We start from the raw sequence: 20,227 nt of genomic DNA, 5'->3' as shown, positions 1-20,227 counted from the left end.
CTTCTGCTGAAATCCCCAAAATAAGTCCATTTCTTAAATTTCTTTCCACAGGACTTTCATCTAAAGCCCATTAAAATCAACTAGACTTCAAAAAAATCTGAATCAAAGACCTAGCAAGCAACTGTCATTTCTTCAGAATTCTGTATTGATTAAGCAAAATCTATCTATCTATCTATCTATCTATCTATCTATCTATCTATCTATCTATCTATCTATCTATCTATCTATCTATCTATCTATCTCTGTCTATCTGTCTGTCTATCTGTCTATCTATCTTCATAATTATTTGGCATCATAGGAGTGATGATTTCACCACAGAATAACCAGCTTCTGCTTTCAACAAGAACGTGGAAGCTTTGGATTGGAGTTGAATTTTAGTGCTTATCGTAATTTGCTCCATTTCTCTTTATGCCTCCATATTTTTTCCTAGATTCTGAGTCCCTGTTAAGGGACTGAACCCCAGTTCAAAGCCAGGTCTGTTAAGAGGGCACAGACAACACTGCAGAAGTCTTAAAACATTAGTTTGGCTGTTGAGAAAGTTGCAATAAAACAGGAAGGGTCTGTTGTGATTTATGAAGAAAAGCATATTCTTCTCTTGCCTGCAGCTTGGTTTTGTGAGAACACACTTCTGAGCTAAACTGTTCCTCTTTTATCCTGGGACAGTTCTGCTGCCTGTTTCCTTGATAACAGCCTTCGTGAAAATGTAAGAGGACTTCGTACTTTGATGGGAGGTATCTATAAATATCCCACAATTACAGCATGGTATCTGTCCATTACATATGTACATAAATTGACTTACTGGAGTCTCTGCACCCCAAATCCATGCAGTTTTCTTCATCAAATCACCACAAGTTAGTTTTAATCCAAAAGAGACCATGTGGGAAACAATTTCTTTCTGAAGGACTGTGCTATATGTCTAACTACAGTCTACAAATGTTTACTCTTGCTAAGTGAACTAAACAAGAAATTAAATATTTCAGATAGTAACCAGCTCACTTTTTTTAATATATAACAAAAACACTTTTTATGACAGTGTAGAGTTGTAAGCCTGTGGCCAGAGACTGATCTGGGCCAATTGAGAATGGTTTAGATGAGATTCTGATGTCCCAATATTTCCCTTTTATGGGAGGATTGGTTGTTCTTTCATGTCCTCTTTTAAGTTAGGTAAGTGATAGAGCTGCACTTTAGAGGTCACAGATGTGTTCCATAAAGGCACAAACACAAAAAGAAAGAGTAAGGATGGAGCTGGTTTTACTACTGTTTTTCTGTTCTTCCCTATCTCTAAGATTTTTATAAGCTAACCATCATGATTTGCCATGGATCTTGCAGGTAACACTTTCTCTAAATACTACTAATTTTGTCACAAAACATCTCCAAAGATAGTTAGGTGACATGAAGAAAAATGTTCTTACTTCTTAGGAAAAGTGTTTCAGTAAGAATGTTGCTAATTGTGTTTGTGTTTTGGGGTGTGGAAGAGACCTGTAAGAATTAAGAAAAAGTAGAAGTACAAATGAAGTTAACCATTCATCTAGAACTATTTACAAGTGAAATTAATGATTCATCAAGGGCAGGCTGGCTTCCAGGATAAGTCTAGTTGTATATTATAATTATATATATATAATTATGTGTTCAGTCCAGATCTATCCTCCTCCTCCTCCTCTTTAGTTCTTCACTGTCAGTGCTGGGCTCTTTGCACAAAGATGTGGCTTTCTCTTGAGATCATCTTTTCTCTGGGGATACTAATTCCTGGAAAATTCAGCTTGAAATTGCAATATGACAGGTGAGTGTGAATAAGGTTTCATGAAGAATTGTGCTTGCAGTGAAAGTCCCAGAAACTGTGTAAGAATAATAACAATTATGAGCTGAAAAACTGGACACAGGGTTACTAAGCTGTAAGTTTTGGAAGACTGGGAAAGAAAATACTAAGATGGGAAATGAAAAATGGAAGAATCAAACCCAAGCCAACAAAGGCATAGCTACTGCTGTAGGAGCCAAAGAATGGCCCTCAAATGCATCTCAGGATGCCCTGTGTCCATTCGTTGAAATTCATTTGGCTTAGCCTCTTTCATAATGAACTTTGAAACCAGATGCTGCAAGTGTAAAATGCTTTTTCTGATTATAAAGCAAGGGGTATGACCGAGCAAAATTATATCTATTAATAAAAGATTAGGTTATGTGAAAAAGATAGTGAAGACCTGTTGGAAATCTGTAACAATTAAAAAAAAAAAAAAGCCAAGGGAGTTATTCTAGACAGTCTTCACTCCAAGGTGTTCAGAGAATGAGATTATCACATTTTTTATTACTGATTAATGTTTTGAAAAGTATGAAATCTCTAATTATACTTTATTTTCCATTCTCAGTTTCACCTCAGAAAATGAGTGATGCAAAATTATTCTGTTTGCCTATCTAAACTATTTTTGTCTCATTCACCCTCAACTTTCCAGGAATGATAAGCAACTGCCATTGTGGCAGCTGGGATTTGCAGGGTGGGCAGGAGCATAGTGTGGAGGCCACCTCTCCACATATAAGTTTATACACGGAATTTTCTAAAGTAAATGGAGAAAGTAGTCTGGTGCTGAATGCCTCTAGAAAAATTGTATCCCTATATATACCCCTAGAATATAGTCATAAAAAGGGCAGAAAACCAAGTAATAAGTACATCAAGTAAGTTCCCTCATAGTGTAGCCATTCAGCAGCTCTCCTGGAAAATCTCCTAGCAGAGCATACAGAATCACTACTTCAAATGTGTTATTTCCTTGGATAATATTTAGTCTTTAGATTTGTATCAGAGATGCAGTTAGAGACTGATTTTAGTGAATAGAATTCAGCAGATCCCTGCTAATGTATTTTTCATTTTTGTTTCTAATTATTGTCCACAATTGAACCTGTTGAGTATTTGCATGGAATTTAAAAACAGGTATTGAATAGGCAATGTGACTTTGGGTGGGCAGCACCTGCACAAAGACCAAATTATTAATAAAGCCCATTTTCATTGTCCTCTGCTCTGTTTAACAATGAAATGAAATATCCAATCTATGAGCATCCAAGGTCACACAGCTTGTGCTGAGAACAGTCCTTTAATTTGTTTAGAAAGCCTAACTGTAGAATTTTAAAAAGTGTAGTTCTCCCGGGGTCACATGGGCTGACTTTGCACTTCTCCACTGAGAAATTTAGTCCATAATCACAAACAAATGTATGCTTTCTAATCTTAGTTTACTATTAAAAATGGTTTGTCTCCACACTGGCTATTGTGAAAGGTTTATCAGTAAATAAGAGCTGGCCATCTGGCAGCAATCTGACTGTCTGGAATTTCTCTGATTTGGTGTAATTAAGACATAATGTCAATGAGGATAGAAAGATATTACAGGATATTGTTTCCCTTCCTGATAGACAAAGAACAAAGCAAGACTAGGCATTTAGAGAGAATAAACTCTGAACTGCAGCTGAGATGTTTATTCTGCTAGCAAAGATGTTTATCCTGCATCTACAAGGTTTATTACAAAGACATCATGACTGTTGTACCAATCTGTGCAACATGACTGTTGTACCATTGCCGTGAGCAATACAAATGTAATAATTTAGCCCCACAGATATGGGGCTATCAGCATCTCATAAACCAGTAGTAAACTGCCTGTTTTAACTATCAAGTTCTCACTCAGCAAAGGCGATATTTTCAAGAGAGATGTAAAAAACCCCACAAATCCCTCTATTTTTCTAGGGATAAAGTGAATGAACAGTGAATTCTATTAGTATGTATATTAAGCTGATAATTGTACATTCCTGCATGGAAGCACAAAAGATGGCAGTTGCAGTTCAGATGATGAGAGCATATTATGTTGGTGCCTATAATGACCATGGCTTGATTTGCAACAAGAATTTCTGTTACAAAAGCTTTAAAATGTAAAATGTTCATTTTTTATACTTGTCTATACTTTACTTGGAGTAAGGACTCCATTGAAGTCACTAAAAGAGACTGTGAAGCAGTTTTTGATTGCTCACAAATAGGGAAGTTTCTAGCATTCCCCATTCTATTCTGTTCTCATCAGTAGAGGATAACTGGTCTCCCACTTTTGAGTAAAGCGATCCAGCCATCAACATCCACTCCTCACTCTCAAACCCTTTCACTGGAAACATCACATTTGCTGTCAATCCTGGAAAGCTGATCTGAATGAACACTGGAAAAAATATAAAAAACACACAAGGGCCTTTTTAACAGAAAATACTGATTTCCTTTTTCTGCATTTCCACCAGTTTTAATTTGTTCTTTGTAAACTTTAAATATTTTTATCAGATTAAGCCTATAGTAGATGAAAGTTTCATGGGATCTCATATATATTAAGGCACTGGATTCTTTGTGTCTTTTCTAGAAATTTAAAATGATAGATTCTGTACTAGAATTTTTTATTTCATGTGAATTGAGTAAGAATATGCAGTTCTAGGCACCATAATATTCACTATTTTGGAATAAATTGGCTATTCTCATGACAAGATGTTTGTGGACATCTCAAGTTCTTAGCAATGTTCATTTATCATGACTATCAAGTTTCTGCATGCTGACATGGAACAGTCAAGCACAAAGTTAATCTGAAATAATTGAATAAATCTCAAATGTGAGGTAAAAAAATCTTATCAAATAGACAGTTTATCATGTGTTACCAGTGTCCTCATTTTGGTCCTGGTCCTGCAAAGGCAGAAACATCAGGGCTCATGCCAGAGAAGTAGTTGGCTTCTGTGAAGCTGGTATGGTGAATAAAGCACTGCCACTGGCAAGCAAGAAGAGTGGCTAATGCTCTAGCAACAGAAAAGTCACATCACTTAGTCCTATTGGCAGCAAAAACATTGCACAAATTCATAATTCATGTTTTTGTTGGAACAGCACAGTTACATGCTCTGTCTCCCTTCTACATAACAAAAAAATGTCCTTTTGACTTATGAAATCATGGATACTTTAACAGATGTTAAAACTGATCTTGTTTCTCTGATGAATTTCCAGGGATCAGGTTTTGCATATTGTGCCAGAAACATTTCAGCAAGTCCAGCATCTTCAGCTCCTTTGCAGTACTTTAATGGTAAGTGAAAACAACCACATGTGCCCAATGAGCAGAGTGGGGTCTTGGGCTGTAATACAGATATGCATGTAGCTTATGATAGGAATGAAGGTTAAAGTAAACTTGTAAAAGCTTTATTGAACTTTTATTGTTTGTCTTAGTATAGCGTAGAATTGCCCTTTTACTACCTGAAGGAATTTATGTGAAGACGTTAGTTCCTCTGCATGGTTCTGTGAAAGTGCTGCTCCTTATGAGTGGTGCCTGAGTCAATAAAAACACTGAGCCTGTGCTGTGTGCTCTATGAACAGATGGCTGGAGAGCTACCGAGACAATTTGAAGGAAAACCTTTCATTTGTTGATATGCAACTATTCTGTCTTTAATATATTTCTAATTCTGAAAACAGAGCTTCATTTGTGCATTTCTTTCTTCTCTGCACAGCTGGATTTGTGGAAGCCCCTGATGCCTGAAGACATCAGGGCTGGGGAAGACCTGCATATAAGGGTCCCAGCCCCTCTGGTGCAGGAGATGAAAGACAGCTTAGATCAGCATATGATCTCTTACAGGTACAATCTCTAATACCCTGATAGGGGAAGGTGGCTCTAATAATCTTCCTTGCTATCAGGAAAGGACCAAGCCCTATCTGATAAACAGTCAGCTTGTACTGGCAACGGGACCCAACCTTTGTTCCAAACGCCTCCAACTTACCTTGACCAACCAAACACAGAGATGCTGTAAGAACCTTTAAGAGCCCATTCCCCTCTACCCTATGTGTTTACCTTCCACCTATCCTGGACTGTGAATTTGGAATTGGAGCCTGAGACAGCCCAATATGTCTTGTTTCCTGCTGAGGCCTTCTCAATGGTCACTGAGAGGATGGTACTTGGATATATGACTCAGTTTTTTAGTCTAGACTCAAGAGCCCAAACTTGGTGTAAACAATTCTTATAGGAGCATGCTTTGCTCTTGGAAAGCATGGATATCTGAATGGAGGGTCCTTCCATTTCTGGAGAGCCCAGAGTTTTAATTGGTGTCACTGCAGGAAAGCAGTCTCTAGCCCTCCTTTTCCCTTTTCCATTTATTCTTATTCCTCTGATTTGGAGAAGAGACCTTCCAAAGTGAATATTCAGCTACTTTCTTCAAAAGCTTCATTTTTCTACCCCTATCCCCTTCATCAGGCTGGGGAGAATTTCCTGGCACCATGCAGCCAAAGAGAGACATCCCAGCTTGGGACAAAGATCCCGGTGGCACGTGGGCACTGTGCACACAACCGGGAGCCACAACCTACAAATGTTCCACAAAGTTTTATCACACCTATGCAGCCACACCTTCCCTAACTCACAGCCAGAAGATCTAATCCAGATACAAAGAGTGTTTATAAAGGCAAATGGGATTAAATAAAATCTATGCCTCACACAGTCCTGTTCACATTTGGAATTGACTTTTTCAGGTAACCAGTAGCTAATTTAATTTAGCTGTATTTAATATAAATAACCCTGTAGTCATTCAGGGCTGATGACAAATGGCCTATGGACATGCACTGACATTTACCAATCAAAAATGAGTATAAGGAGGATTGGTGTCACTTCAAAGCTGTTTTGAGTTAAAGCTGATGTTGACATCCTGCATCTTGCCTGACAAGTTCCTTTAGTAAGCATGATGCCCTGAATACCAGAGATGAAGAGATATGAGGCTGAAGCCAGTACAAATTATCTAGCATGAGGTTTAGATATTCAGTACTTAGACAACTCCTTTTTATGTCAAGACTCTTCAGTTTCTAATGGTTTCAACTGATTCTAGTGGAAATTTAAATACTAAACTGAAATTGGCAGCTCAACTTTGTTTTCCCTTGGCCAGAACTGTATCTACCTTACAAAGGGTTCTAAAGAAAGAGAGGAGTAATTATTAGTAAAGATGAAAATTTTGGGTTTGTATTGCAAAGAGGCTGAGATGAGTACAACAATAAGAGAGTCAAAGTTCCTATAACAGATTCAAAGCGGGAACCACCCTTTAGAAGGCAGATGACATGCAGGGAAGGTAACATGACAGTTAGGTAAATAATGATAGAGACATAAATGACAAATTCTAATAAGGACATCAATATTCCAACTGTGTCAGACTCTGTGGTTTCAATTCTCTGGAGCACTGATAAGGTATTTTGTGTGTCTGGTTTCACTTCATGGGAATTTTCACTGCCTGAATTTTAGTTTGAAGTTTAGATGTGAATAAACTTCAAAGCTCAGAGTGAAAGTCAGCTGTAACTACTGTTAAAAGTTTCTTATGTGCAGTTTTCAGAAATGCTGATAAGTGCCACTGTCAGCAGAAAAGCCTGTTAGTGCTTCCAGCATTTGAGATCAACAGTGCTGGAGCTACCTTTGCAATTGTCTTATCACAAGCATTTACAATGAGCACAGATTTGCAGCAGTTAGAAGGGGCTGATTGCAGTGAGAAAGAACAGCCTCTGATCCCAAGTCCACTGAAGCCAAGGAAAAGGTTTTATTGACTCTCTGGATCATAGAATCATGCCTGTGTTATACTAGTTACTGAGCTATTTTTGTAGCTAAAAAGCAAAAAGAGAGATTTGAAGGAAATAGGGGTTTTGTTCTGATTTTTGCAAATTGCAATGAATATTTCAGTGAAATCTTTGCAAATTGAAAATGTCTCAATAAAAAACAATGAAAGCCTAATCTTAATTTTTTCTCTTTTGCTACCTTTTCCCAAAGGTGGTATTTTCAGAATTTTGCACAAAAATAGAAGTGGTGAAGAAAAGAAAATCTTGATTTTTTTTTTCTTGGTAGAAATTTGACAACTTAAAAAAATCTGCTAAAATGGTTATTGTTAAAACCCTGCGAAAATCTCAGTATTTTGGCCTTCGTTTTACATGAAAGTAATCATAATGCTGATGGTGATGGTTTTGCCATGCAAATCACAACAGAAGAGGTTAAATCCTTTTGTTTGCTGGTGTAAGCAATTTACACACCGTGGAAGTTCTGCAGTAACTGTTTGGGATTGTTTTCTCTTCTATCTTCCCTTTCCCCATCTTTCAGAGTCCTAATACCTGATGTGCAGAAACTTGTGGATCAGAGCATGCCTAGGGAGAGGAGCAGCCACAGACAGGTCTCAGAAGGTTATGTCTACACTGAATACCATCCAATGGAAGAGGTAAAGAGGAACCTAAGTCTGCTTCTGTACTTTGTTGTTTTCTGTTCTGTAAATGCCACAGCAGGCAACTCTGTGTTTGCTGAAAGCTCAGCTGAAGTCAGTGGACCTCTTTCTTCTTTAAAGAATCAGTCCTTATTTTTTGACTAAAATCCTAGCCTGGTTGAATAGAATATGGATTTACCACCGATTTTGATTAAATCCTCAATTCTTCACTGAACAAAATATAAATGCTTTGTGCAAAGTAGTTTCACTGTTTTGCAGATAATATTCCACGGTTCATTTGCTTGATTTGCTACCTTTCTAACCTGTCATTCTTTGTCTCTAGTATCTATTAAGTCCCAGTTTGTTTGGTGCTGAGCCAAATGCACAAAGTGCAACGATTGTGGTGTCTGGAATCCCAGTGAGGAAGAAGAGGTGAACAGTGAGAGATCTGTAGGAAGAAGTAATTTACGGACAGGATTTTGACACTTTAGGAGAAAACAGTGTCATGGGGTGGGCAGTGATGGCTTCTTGGTGCCATGTTTCAAACACCAGTTGGCAAACCTGGAGAAAAGCAGAGCATGGTGGTAATTCTTTCTCCTAGCTGCATAATAGAAGTGAGAGAACAGAGTAAACCCTCATGTATGTTTTGCTTGAGCTATCCATTGAGGATGACTGCTGCTGGCTCAGATGCTGACAGGGAAGAGACTGTAATACTGGTTGGAAGAGTCGATGGTGTGGCTTCTTATCTGGTGCACTCAACAAGAGGATGCCCAATAGGATGGGCATGCTGAATGAGATCCAGATTGGAGTATCCCTGTTGTACTGCAGCAATGTTCTCTTTTAACACCCAGTGAGACATGGCCTTGCCTTTGCACAGAGGCATGTGAAACACCTTCCATGCCTGTAAGTGACCTTACAGACTGAAATAAACCAAGGAAAATGTTGCTTGTCTAAACAAAAGAAAATACTTTAAGGTGGAAATGGAAGTGGGAAAGAGAAGGAAACTCCCATTTTGGACTAAGAATTCTTGGCAATTATTTCAGATTTATCAATGGATGACTCAGATTCAGAAGAACAACAGTGAGCTGGTGACTCAGCACTTCCTGGGGAAGACGTTTGAGAATCGAGCAATGTATTACCTACAGGTAGGGGAGGAAATTCCTCTTAATAATATAATATAACTTAACAAAAAAAGTACTCAGGAGAAGACAGGATTCAGATGTTTCCTAAGATAGTGTTCATCGCAATTCACTGAACAGGAGATGGTTTTACTCCTCTACATTACAGTAAGATTTGCCAACTTTCACAGACACTATCATTATGAGCTTGCTATTGCTATTATGTACTGAAAACAACAAATTTAACTGAAGCCTTGTTTAGAAATACAAATCAAGCTGAAACTAGCTTGGCAACAGCTGTGTGTGAAGATAAAGACTTTCGGTTTGTTATTTTTATTTCTTTTTACAGGAGATAGCCTTTCTGCTAGCAGTATTCCATGACTTTTTTTTATTGGACACACTGGCAAAATCCATAGTCTTAATATTTGGGTTAGTTATTGCCTAATCTGTTCCTATCACTGAGTAGTATTAGATTGCCTGCCTTTTTGTTTCTCCCCCTCTAAAAAAAAATTTAAAATCTTCAGCTAAGAGCAAGCACTCCTGTGAATGACAAATACAAATGAAAAAGGAAAAAAAGAAACTGTTGTATTAACACTCCTGCTCAACAGATACTTTAAAACTCATGCCTTGTGATACTATAGAGATTGGGTTATTAGGAAAAAGAGCTTGTCATAAAGATATCTGTAGTAGTAATAATAATAATAATAATAATAATAATAATAATAATCATCTCAGATGGCTCAACGGCATATCAAGGCACATCTTTTAAGTTTTTTACATTAAGCTATTTTATTGTAATGTAACAATTTTAAAATTATCACATTTACATCCTCGCAGATCAGCCAACCATCAAATAAACCCAAAAAGATAATTTGGATGGACTGTGGGATTCATGCCAGAGAATGGATTTCTCCAGCCTTCTGTCAGTGGTTTGTGAAAGAAGTGAGTCCTTACTCTTGCATTTAGATAATAAAAAAACCACTTTGGACACTTCAGTTCTCTTTTCTATTGTGGTACCAAGAACCATGCTTTTCTGTTAAAATGTGATTTGGAAAATTAGTGTATAGTACAGATATCTGTGGAGAGTCCAAATCACAGTTTGAGATATGGGACAGTATTAGTTAGTGCGCCAGTGCCTCCACCTGAACATTTCCAAAGCCTTCCAAAACTTGTATCAACCTCTCCTTTTCCCGCAGTGCTGTTGGATCAAGCCTCTCTGTATCAAAAAGTCACAGTCCTCCTAGACTAAAGAAACCCTAATCTATGATATAGCAATGTTCCATGTGTACACAAAGTACCTGGCCCACTGGAGATCAAGTAGATCTTGGGTACCATGGTGATATCCAGGAGTGAGTGATGATAATTCTAAACTCACTTTTTTCAGTGATTATCACTAAATTGTCTGCTCAGTGCTCCATATTTTTGATTTATAGATTCTTCAAAATTACAAAACTGACCAAAAGATAAGCAGATTTCTACAGAATTTGGACCTCTATGTCTTGCCAGTCCTCAATATTGATGGCTACATCTATACCTGGGAAAAAGTAAGTAGTGAAAATCCAGGAACTAGACTGAAAATTAGATGGGCCCAGCCTGTTTTGTTACTTTTAGATAGGGTCATTGCAATTATATTTAAACAGAAAACAGCAATAATCACATGAATCTTCTCATGCTAGAGAGATTTTGTTTCTTCTGGCAAATCAGTGATCACTTGAGATTGCAGAGCTAAATATTCCTAGCAAATACCATGAGACTTGGGAAGACAAAACACAAGATCAATTGGTTTTGGGTTCCTGGGGATGGGATTATTTCTTTGATAACAGCTCAAGGCCTGGCTGATGGACTTAATCATGTCTGGAAGAGTCACTAATTCTTCATAAATGATGTAAGTAGCAGATGGGTCTTAGCACCTTTGCACAGGACAGGAGGAGAATTGTCAATTATCAGACTACTTGGTAATGAAGTAGGTGGGCCCTCCCAAATTATCTTCCTTTTCTGATATGGAGAATAATGGAAAATGTTGGTCTTTTGCCACTCACACCATGCTTCAGGCCCCTGTGCCCAGCTGAAGCATCTTTTAATGCAGAACCTTCGGATGGCCCATGGCTACCACCATGTGGCTGTCTCCCCGGCAGGTGTGGGGCATACCAAACACTGCTCTTGGAGGCACAGGTGATTCAGCTGGGAAACTCATACAGGCAGTGCAGTGAGGTCTGCACAGAACCAAGTATAGCCGTGAGTATAGCAGGGAACCAAGAAGCAGTAGAAAGATTAGCTGAGAAAAAAGAATTAATCTTCCTGAATTGGAAGCACCCTATCATCTCTTATCCCTCACAATGCCAAGTCTTGCTTAGGAATGTCACGCTGCACAGAAGCAGTTGAGTTCTACAGAAAAAAGTATACTTTTAAAAAGAAGGTCAGGAGGCTTATCTCAGGGTGCATGCAGGTTTGTGGCAGATGACAGCCTGGCTGTAGTAGATGAATTGTTCTGACACTGAGCTTTATCACCCTTGCACGCAGAATTGTACTTTTACAATACCAGGGTTACCTAGAATGCAGAGGTCAAAAATAAAGAAGTATTTACTCTATGTATTCACTGGACCATATGGGTCTTTGAGTTTTTATTATGTAACAGAAGTTACTTTTCTTCAGGATCGTTTGTGGAGGAAAAGCCGTTCTCCATATGAAAATGGCGCCTGCTATGGCACAGATCTGAACCGAAACTTCAATTCATCCTGGGGCAGTAAGTTTGAAGTATTTCAGATCATGAGCACAAATGTAAAGCAAGAGTAATAACTAGTTTCTGAAAGAAAATGTAGTCCTAAAAGAAAGGAATATTCATCTTGTTGTCATCAAGGCATATGTCAAAATAAAATCCTGCTTTTTCAAAATATTAACTTACTGACTTTCAACCAGCACTTATTTTTTTGAGCAGAAAATTGCTCTTATGTAACTATACCTTTAACTCACTGCAGGAGTAAGCATCAGCTCTAGGCAGGGATGTTAGGAGTTAGTCACTTAACAGCCAGCATTTACATTTGCCGTGAATTTCAAGGAGCCTCCAAAGTGTCCCCGGTGTGTGGTACACTGTGGTGGAGTCAAAGTATTTTTGTTGCAGCCATCCTGTAAATGCGCAACAAATATTTCAGTCTTGCAGCAAATTTTATTTGCTACCTACTGAGAGTAATGCTCAAGTCCCACTGAGCTGTCTAGCCCCCTGCCCATATAAACACAAGCCTTAATACTCCAAGGTAAATTTCCCAGTTCCCTCTGAACTGGTGTTCTACATTTCTCCATTGATTCACTGTTTGTATTCCTCCCCAGGTGTTGGTGTATCTTTTAACTGCAGCAGTGATGTCTTCTGTGGATCTGGACCAGAATCAGAGCCTGAGACAAAAGCTGTGGCTGAGTTTATCAGAAGCAAGAAGAGTGATATTTTGTGCTATTTAACAATTCACTCCTATGGACAGCTCATCCTCACTCCATATGGTTCCACAACCAAACCTCCAAGTAACAATGAAGAACTGGTAGGGCAAAACATTCATCTTCTACCTTTGTAGAGGGCAAGTACAGGCAGTAGCATGTAGTGCAACTTTACTTGCACTCTTGCCTTTCCTTCAGAGGAGCTGGGCTTGTTCAGCATCAGTAAGGTTTATTTGCTTCAGAAATCCTAATTCTTCATCTCAAATCAGGAAAACTGAACTACTACAGATAGGGTTAATGCAAAGCAAGGTAAGGGGAGAAGAGCACCAACTTTTGCTGCATACAAGAAAGAATTTGCATATACACATGGTTATCATTATTGTATCCAGAAAGGGTATTCCAAACATACTCTCAGAAAAATGGGAGCAAAGTAAGTACCTATTTATTGGTCACTTTTTCCCTCAGTTTCTGAGTGTTCTGATTGCAGTTTGTTTATGTGTGTATTTATAAAGATTAGAGTAGCTGAAGCACTAATCAAAAGCATGAGGGATTTGAGTTTGGACTTCATATGAGTCATTGGAGAAATCACTTACTTTGTCTATGGGTTAGTTTGTAAGGATGGTGGGATAGAGTCTATGGCAATAAAACAAGTAAGAGGTCTATCACTGCTGTCGTCAGTACCAGTGTCTTATACAGCATAGACTCTAAATTCTCCAAAATACAGGCTCTAGCTTTACAGTAAAGCAAATAGCATCTCTACCTAGTAGCAGAGTAATCTTTAAAATTTTAACACAATTTGCATTACAAAGAATCAAGAACAATTTGTCCAAATTTTCTAATGAGTTCCTCTAAAGACTTGAAGTAATATCAAAACCTAAAGGTGATCATACGTAAACATAAAGCTGAAAGAGACAAAAATTTTGGTCCACTCAAAATAATTGCCAGAGGTACTGCCACTGATGCCAGTGCTGTTCTTATTTTGAATTTCCAGATGCAAGTTGCAAATGAAGCAGCTGCAGCATTGACAGGAAAGTATGGGACCAGCTACAGAGTAGGATCAACTGCTTTAATTTTATGTAAGTTTTTTAATGTTTCCCTTTGATTGCTCTGAGTTTCAAAGAATTGTTGTGTCACATGCATCAGCAAGTACTGTTTTGATGAGTTTCTACTTTGAGTTGTATTTAAAGGGCTGGTTTGGTGCAACATGTCAGCAGCAGTCATTTGAATACAAGATAACTCTGTAAGTTATAAATCTGACTGCAGGAACGAGTGAAGCATTGATCAGAAGCTAGTTCCTGTGTGGATTCCTCACAGATCCATCACAGCGGACAGAAGGCGATTGGTGATAGATCATCCTGACCCTGCTGAAGTCAGCAGCAAAAGTCCTATTTGTCTTCAGTGAAATCAAGCAAAAATTAAAATCCCAATCAGGTCTACAGTTACTCCATCAGACATTATCACATGGCAGCTGCTTGCAGTTCTGTGTGAAGTATATCGGTTTCAGCCCTGTTCCTCATAGACTGAATGGCCACATCACAAACACATGATAGCTAACACGAGTTGACAGCCTTTACAAAGAGGATTGAGGGCCCTAGAGACTGCCCAGTAAACCCAATATTTTCCCAGTAAGCAATAAGTCACGCTAGTCAGTGAGAACAGTAAGTAGCTGGCTCCAGGACCCATGTGGTTTGCATATTCCAGTGGCTGTCTCTGCCAGTCCCCGAGGGCCAGTCCCTGAGTCACAGACTGCATGAGCAATGCAGTGTAAGTGTAATGCAACTTGCCTGTGCCTTGGGCTGCGTTTTGCCAGGGCTTGTATTTACACTGAATAGGTAAGAAAAACAATCCACAAGGAAGATGAACAGGGATACAGAAAAACCCAGAAAATTTCCAGATTTGACCAAAATTATGCTTAAAAAAAAATTCTAGTCAATATCCATGTAGGAAATGAAATACAAGAACTGATAAATATCCAATCCATCTTGTCTTGTACCCCACACTAGTGACAGTAAAAGGCTAAAAACACAGAAGCCCTGAAACTCATCTCCTGTTATTGTACAATACCATATTATGAAGAACTGTGTCACTTAGGAAACTCCATGGAAGACTTTTAGTATAGCTAAGAATTACAGCACCTAGAAACTGTTCTCTGTGTCACAGTGATATATGGTTACTGCTGAGTTCAGGGATTCTGGTATAAACTTGTATTAACTATAACAAGAAGTATTTTCAAAGAAGCATGCTTAATACAAATATCTCCTCTCAATTTTTAAATCCACAGACAGTAACTCAGGCTCCTCACGGGACTGGGCCCACACCATTGGCATTCCTCTCTCCTACACATTTGAACTGCGAGACACGGGTACTCATGGATTTATTCTTCCCGCTAACCAAATCCAGCCCACGTGTGAGGAGACCATGTTGGCTGTGACAGCTATCATAGACTATGTTGATAGGAAGTACTCCACAAATGGAGATGTGGTGCTGACCTCCAGCAGCTTGGGCCTGAGCCTTTGTCTGAGTATTGTACTTACATGGATTGTTTCTTAAAAACTGCTTAGCCCAGCAAGAGACTCACGTGAAAAATACAATGTCCCCCCCAAAATAAAAAGTTGTATCAACAAAGGAATTTAATGTCAAGTATTTCAATAAAGGCTCATCCCATAAAATAAAAGGACTTGCGGTTTGATAGCTATGTTTTGGGGAAGAAGGAAAAGATAAAGAGCTGTGGCAATTTCCCAAGCTTCACTTGCTGGCTCTGCTTAATTCTTTAAGTGACCTTAAAACATTTATACATGACAAGCACCCATGGGGACATAGCACTATTATACCCTGGTTCTTTGGAGCATGTTTTCAGGGGTTCACCTGGACCTGTGCAGCCCTTCTGTCAGCCACAGTCCTGATCTGTCACAATCTTCCTTACTGCCTGAACCTGCTGACTTCTGTGTGTTGCTGGCCTTAGCAGGATGGCTGTGAGACTTAAAAGTCTGCAAATCCCACTTCAGAAAATTGGATGACTTCTTTGTCCTCCACTTTTCTTCCCTAAACTGCCACACTGGGATTTGCTAGATAGGATAGAGCTGGTGAACGGTCATGATCAGGAAACCATCTACAAGAGCCTGAAACAATCTGAAGAGTTGAATTGTTGCAAGCATGTAGGGACAGAGAAGAGGTGTGGCCCTGTCACTTAGATGCAGTTAGATTACTGAAGATAAAAGGTGCCCAAATCCTCCAAAAGTTAGAAAGGGAAAGGGAATTGAAAGATAAGGGTGGGTGCTATTCCTACAGAGCACACCAGAGAATTATTTTTTTGCAATTTCAACTTCCAAAATTGACTGGTGGTGACAATTATCTTCCTTAATTTAGACTTCTGAGGGATTTAATTAAAGATTGTACATTTAAAAGTCTATTTACAAAGAGGTTTCTTTCTTAATTTAATCCTTTGGAGCTGACTGTACGGAAGGGGGTCCTGTTGTCTGCTCTCCATCATTTCTGAGAGCCTGCACCTTCAGAGATTTGGCTGGATCCTCATGCAAAATTGGAAGTTCAGTGAAGTGCCAGAGGAAAGAAAATATTTTACCCCATTTAGCAGGGACTCTCCAGTTGAGCCACTCAAAAGGGAATGCCAAGGTAAGAGCTTCTGTGTTGTTACAGCCAACACCAGAGGGTGCAGGGCATTCACTGAAATAAGGAAGGCCTATTTTAACCTGCACTCTGCTTTTGAATCCAGGAGTCCCTCATTCCAGAAATATGTCCACCAGGCTTGGCTACTACAGATAAAACATGAGGGGGGTTTGTCATGATAGAAAATGAAGAATCCAGGGAATAGGAAAATAAAAAAGTATGAAATGTCTGATTTTCTTAGCAAATGTCAAGATTGTGCTTGAAAATTGAGTGTGATATCCAGAGATTTTTCAACAAAATATTTTCATCTTTGGCGAAGAGAATGCTGTCCAATTCTCTTCCAATGCTGCCAAGAGAAGGATGTGTATCACTTCACCATGGCACCGTTAAAAAAAAAAAAGAGACAACCTTGCATTTTTCCAAAGCACATCCTATTGTCATTTTGTCTGTATTATTAGTTGACAAATCTTACCTCCTGTTTTCATTGTCCACAGATTATTACCAATTGGTGCAACTAAATCTCCCTAACTCCTGCAGGTTCCCCGGGGCATTGTCTTTCCAGACCAACCACTCATTTACAGTAAGACCCGTCTGTTGTGAGGTGCTGGAGCAGGTGTCTCTAATTAGCACCTCTCCCCACAGAAGCTGCATTCCCTAAACTTCTGTTTAATTTAGGATGTGACTTGTAAGTCTTTATATTTGTATTTGTATATTCTGTCTTTAGAACTGTATGAAACCAGACAAGTCCATCTGGCCCATGACTGTGAGCGATCTTTAAGCAAGAGAGGTTTGACCACAAGTGTTCGTAGCCATTTGCTGGTGAGCGGCAGTGAAGCTCCCGGTGCCACCAGCAGCAGATGGCAGTGCCCTCTGGGAAACAATGCCCACATGCTGACCTGGCCAAAGCCAACCCAAGCCCGGGTTGCCACCAAACACTTTCCAAACCTAACCCATGACTACACTGGTAGAAAAATGCTGCCAGTCAGGGCTTCTTTTCTGGATTCAGAGACATTGCACAGCTTCTATGTCTAGAGCCAGAGAGGAAGTGAGCTGGTTTTGCTGATCGTAGGTATCTTTTGATAGAAATGTTTATCACTAAAAGATACAACCAGGTGTGTCCTTAAGTTAGTTAGCAGGCTTCTGTGGAATGGCTCAGTCCCTCACTAGCTCTTCTTGTTGTAATAGCATCCATCAGGCATGGGAAGATACCCCTGAACATGGCCCTGAGGCAAGAGGATATGGGGAGATTTTACCGCCAGCATTGCCAGCATTCAAGAATCATAGAAGTGGAGAGGAAGAATTGCCAGAAAAAAAGAAGTATTTGGCAACAATCTTCACCTAAAAGAATGTCTATTGATTATGCCTGGCGTGCAGGTCCTTGGATCTGTTAGCAATGGCTTACCCCTTTGCACAGGGAAACCACAAATGAACATTGTGTGGAAGCACCACCTTGCCCTGTCACTGCAGAACAGACGTCCTGTGAGGCGTGCTTACAGCCCCTCTTAGGAATTATCATTGCATAAGCAAGGCACAATCACTAAAAGGCCAAAGCTGCAGCAAATTGATGTTTACAATTTTACATGGGCTCTGTATTTCACATACCCTCCCAGCTTGCTGACCTCTCTGTGTATCTGTTGCACTTGTACAAGAGTGACGTGTATGGCTGACAAAAATCACTGCGGAGATGGTGTATTTTACCAACCGTGTTTTGCAAAGGAAAATTTTAAAGAAAAATGTAGTGTGGCTGTCTCTGCTGAAACTCCCCTTAATTCACAAATCCTGGCTTTCTCTCTCTGGCATTCCTTTGTTGCCTTCTCTGGCCCTTGACACTTTTTCTTTATGATGAAGTATGGAAAGAGCTGCATTCTGGTCTCTTGTATATTAGCAGAAGCACAGCATTATCCTGATGAGGCTATAGTGGGACTTTAGATTCACTCATGTAAACACCTGCTAAACAAAAAGTTGTCATGAAAAAATAGAAAATTAGTCTATTCATTGTCATTTCTCCCCAGTGATTTTACCAAGATCCATGCTCTTTCCCTTTCTTTCTCACAGTTAAACACCTGTACTGTGCCAGCTTTAGTACATAATAAGTACTGTGAAGGTTTAATTACTTCTGGTCATTCAGGTTATTGAAAAAAACAAGGGCATCTCAGTTATAAGTGTGTTCTGTATTATCCTTATTAACATTTTGTCTGTAGTACAAAAATAAAGATTGACAAAAGGACCATCGGTGATCTCATTCCATTTCACACAAGGAGCTACTCTCTCTGCTAATTTTTCCTCCATGCTATGTTAATTTGATACAGTCCTCAGGCTCTAACAAGTTAGCAACACTGCCCTCATTAAGGAAAGTGAACATATCACAAGGGAACTATATTATTAAATGAATGTGTGTAGCCTCATTTCTTAGAGCATCACATGATAGAAGAACAAAAACCTACAATTTTGAGAGGGCAGTAAAAAGCACCTCTTGCAGATCACCTTCTGAGGAAGCATTTGCAACTCAAGTTGTTGCTTTCTGATAAGCTGCTTATGTTCCAAATATCATTCTTTCGTGCAGAGTCTATTCCAAGTGAAAAACTCTCAGACTTAAATATCCTACACTGCGTATGAAAATTGGGAGGAGTCTTAACCAGAACAAACCTGCTCAGAAACACAGAATGTTCTCAGTATGTTCCAGACAATCTTCCAAACATCGTCTGGGGGCCTACTTCAGACAGAAAGATCAGGCTCTGATTGAAAATCAAAGTATCCTAAGCTGGTTTTGGGCTCCCTTTAGCCAACAAGCTGTAGGTACATGTGGTCCTGATAAGCTTTATTTCAGGATAAGCCCGTGTATTCTTTTGGCTTCTTCTAGAGCTGGGTTTCCTTGACTGGAAATGTCTGGGATGTCCAGTCATATCATACACAAAAACAACAGCAGAACCCATTGCTTTATTGAGACATGCTGTCCTAACTATTTCCTTCCTTGTAGATGGCTGGCCAAGCCTGCTTTGTTTTCATTACCACTAAGCTGAGAGGGGACAAATAATAAGACAAAATTACCAGGGGTTATGATTGGGCAACAGGATTAGTAAACTTGGGTACTCTTAATGAAGGCCTTGTCTAGAATGCATTTTATATTTCTTGTATCTGTCTTCCAACAAATCTGTATGATCTTTATTGGTATAAAATATAACAGAATAATTTGATAACAGCCTGTCATCACTTGTTCCTGACTGCCAAATCTCATGTGGTCTGTTTATGTGCATGGTAGGCATTCATAAAATGCACTTCTTTTCTGCAAGCTGGCAAACAATACAAGTGCACTATTCAGAACTGGCAAATGGAAAGAGTAAGTGCAATGCCATCATCACATCTTTTCATTCACCTCAGTACTCTGACTTAAAGCACATCCCATCACAGCTGCACTCTGTTGTGTGGAAATGCCTCAAATGAAGGCAATGTAATTTAGGGAGAGGTGGTTAAGATTGCATCATATCAACTTCAATGGAAAATCCCTAGAGGAGGGATAGCATTTGTGAAAATGTTAGATACTTATTGTGCTGACAAAGATGTAAGCACCCTGGATTTAGCAGTGGGTATGAGGAAATGGATAGGTCACAGATGGACTAATAATGCCATTTTCCTAGCTTTAGCTTCTTCTGCATGAGCTTCTAGAGAGATAGGTCTTGCTTTTAAAATGCAAGCTCTTCCTGTCCTCAAACACCCATACAGCTTTACCTTTGAGGGTTCTGAGTGAGAAAAGGATTATTGATGAATGTTACTTATCTCTGATTAGTGAGGCACAGGGCGGAAGAAGGATAAAATTAATGAGGGGGATACTGAGCACAAGCAATAACCAGACAGCAAGCAACACACAAGTAGGC

General features: G+C 39.2%; 1 protein-coding gene across 1 annotated transcript; it reads left to right on the top strand.

The window, feature by feature from the left end:
- Positions 1-1,148: 1,148 nt before the first annotated feature.
- Positions 1,149-15,373, top strand: CPO (carboxypeptidase O). The gene is made up of 11 exons (XM_063399802.1): positions 1,149-1,780; positions 4,994-5,069; positions 5,488-5,612; positions 8,094-8,208; positions 9,234-9,335; positions 10,146-10,250; positions 10,742-10,852; positions 11,961-12,051; positions 12,633-12,835; positions 13,723-13,807; positions 15,013-15,373. Exons 1-11 carry the CDS (start codon positions 1,701-1,703, stop codon positions 15,279-15,281), a joined length of 1,362 nt encoding a protein of 453 aa, XP_063255872.1. The 5' UTR covers positions 1,149-1,700; the 3' UTR covers positions 15,282-15,373.
- Positions 15,374-20,227: the final 4,854 nt, after the last annotated feature.

Source organism: Prinia subflava, chromosome 6, assembly GCF_021018805.1.
Source record: "Prinia subflava isolate CZ2003 ecotype Zambia chromosome 6, Cam_Psub_1.2, whole genome shotgun sequence".
NCBI lineage: Eukaryota > Metazoa > Chordata > Aves > Passeriformes > Cisticolidae > Prinia > Prinia subflava.
Note: the sequence above shows the minus strand (reverse complement) of the source record. Positions and strands in the feature narration are given on the sequence as shown.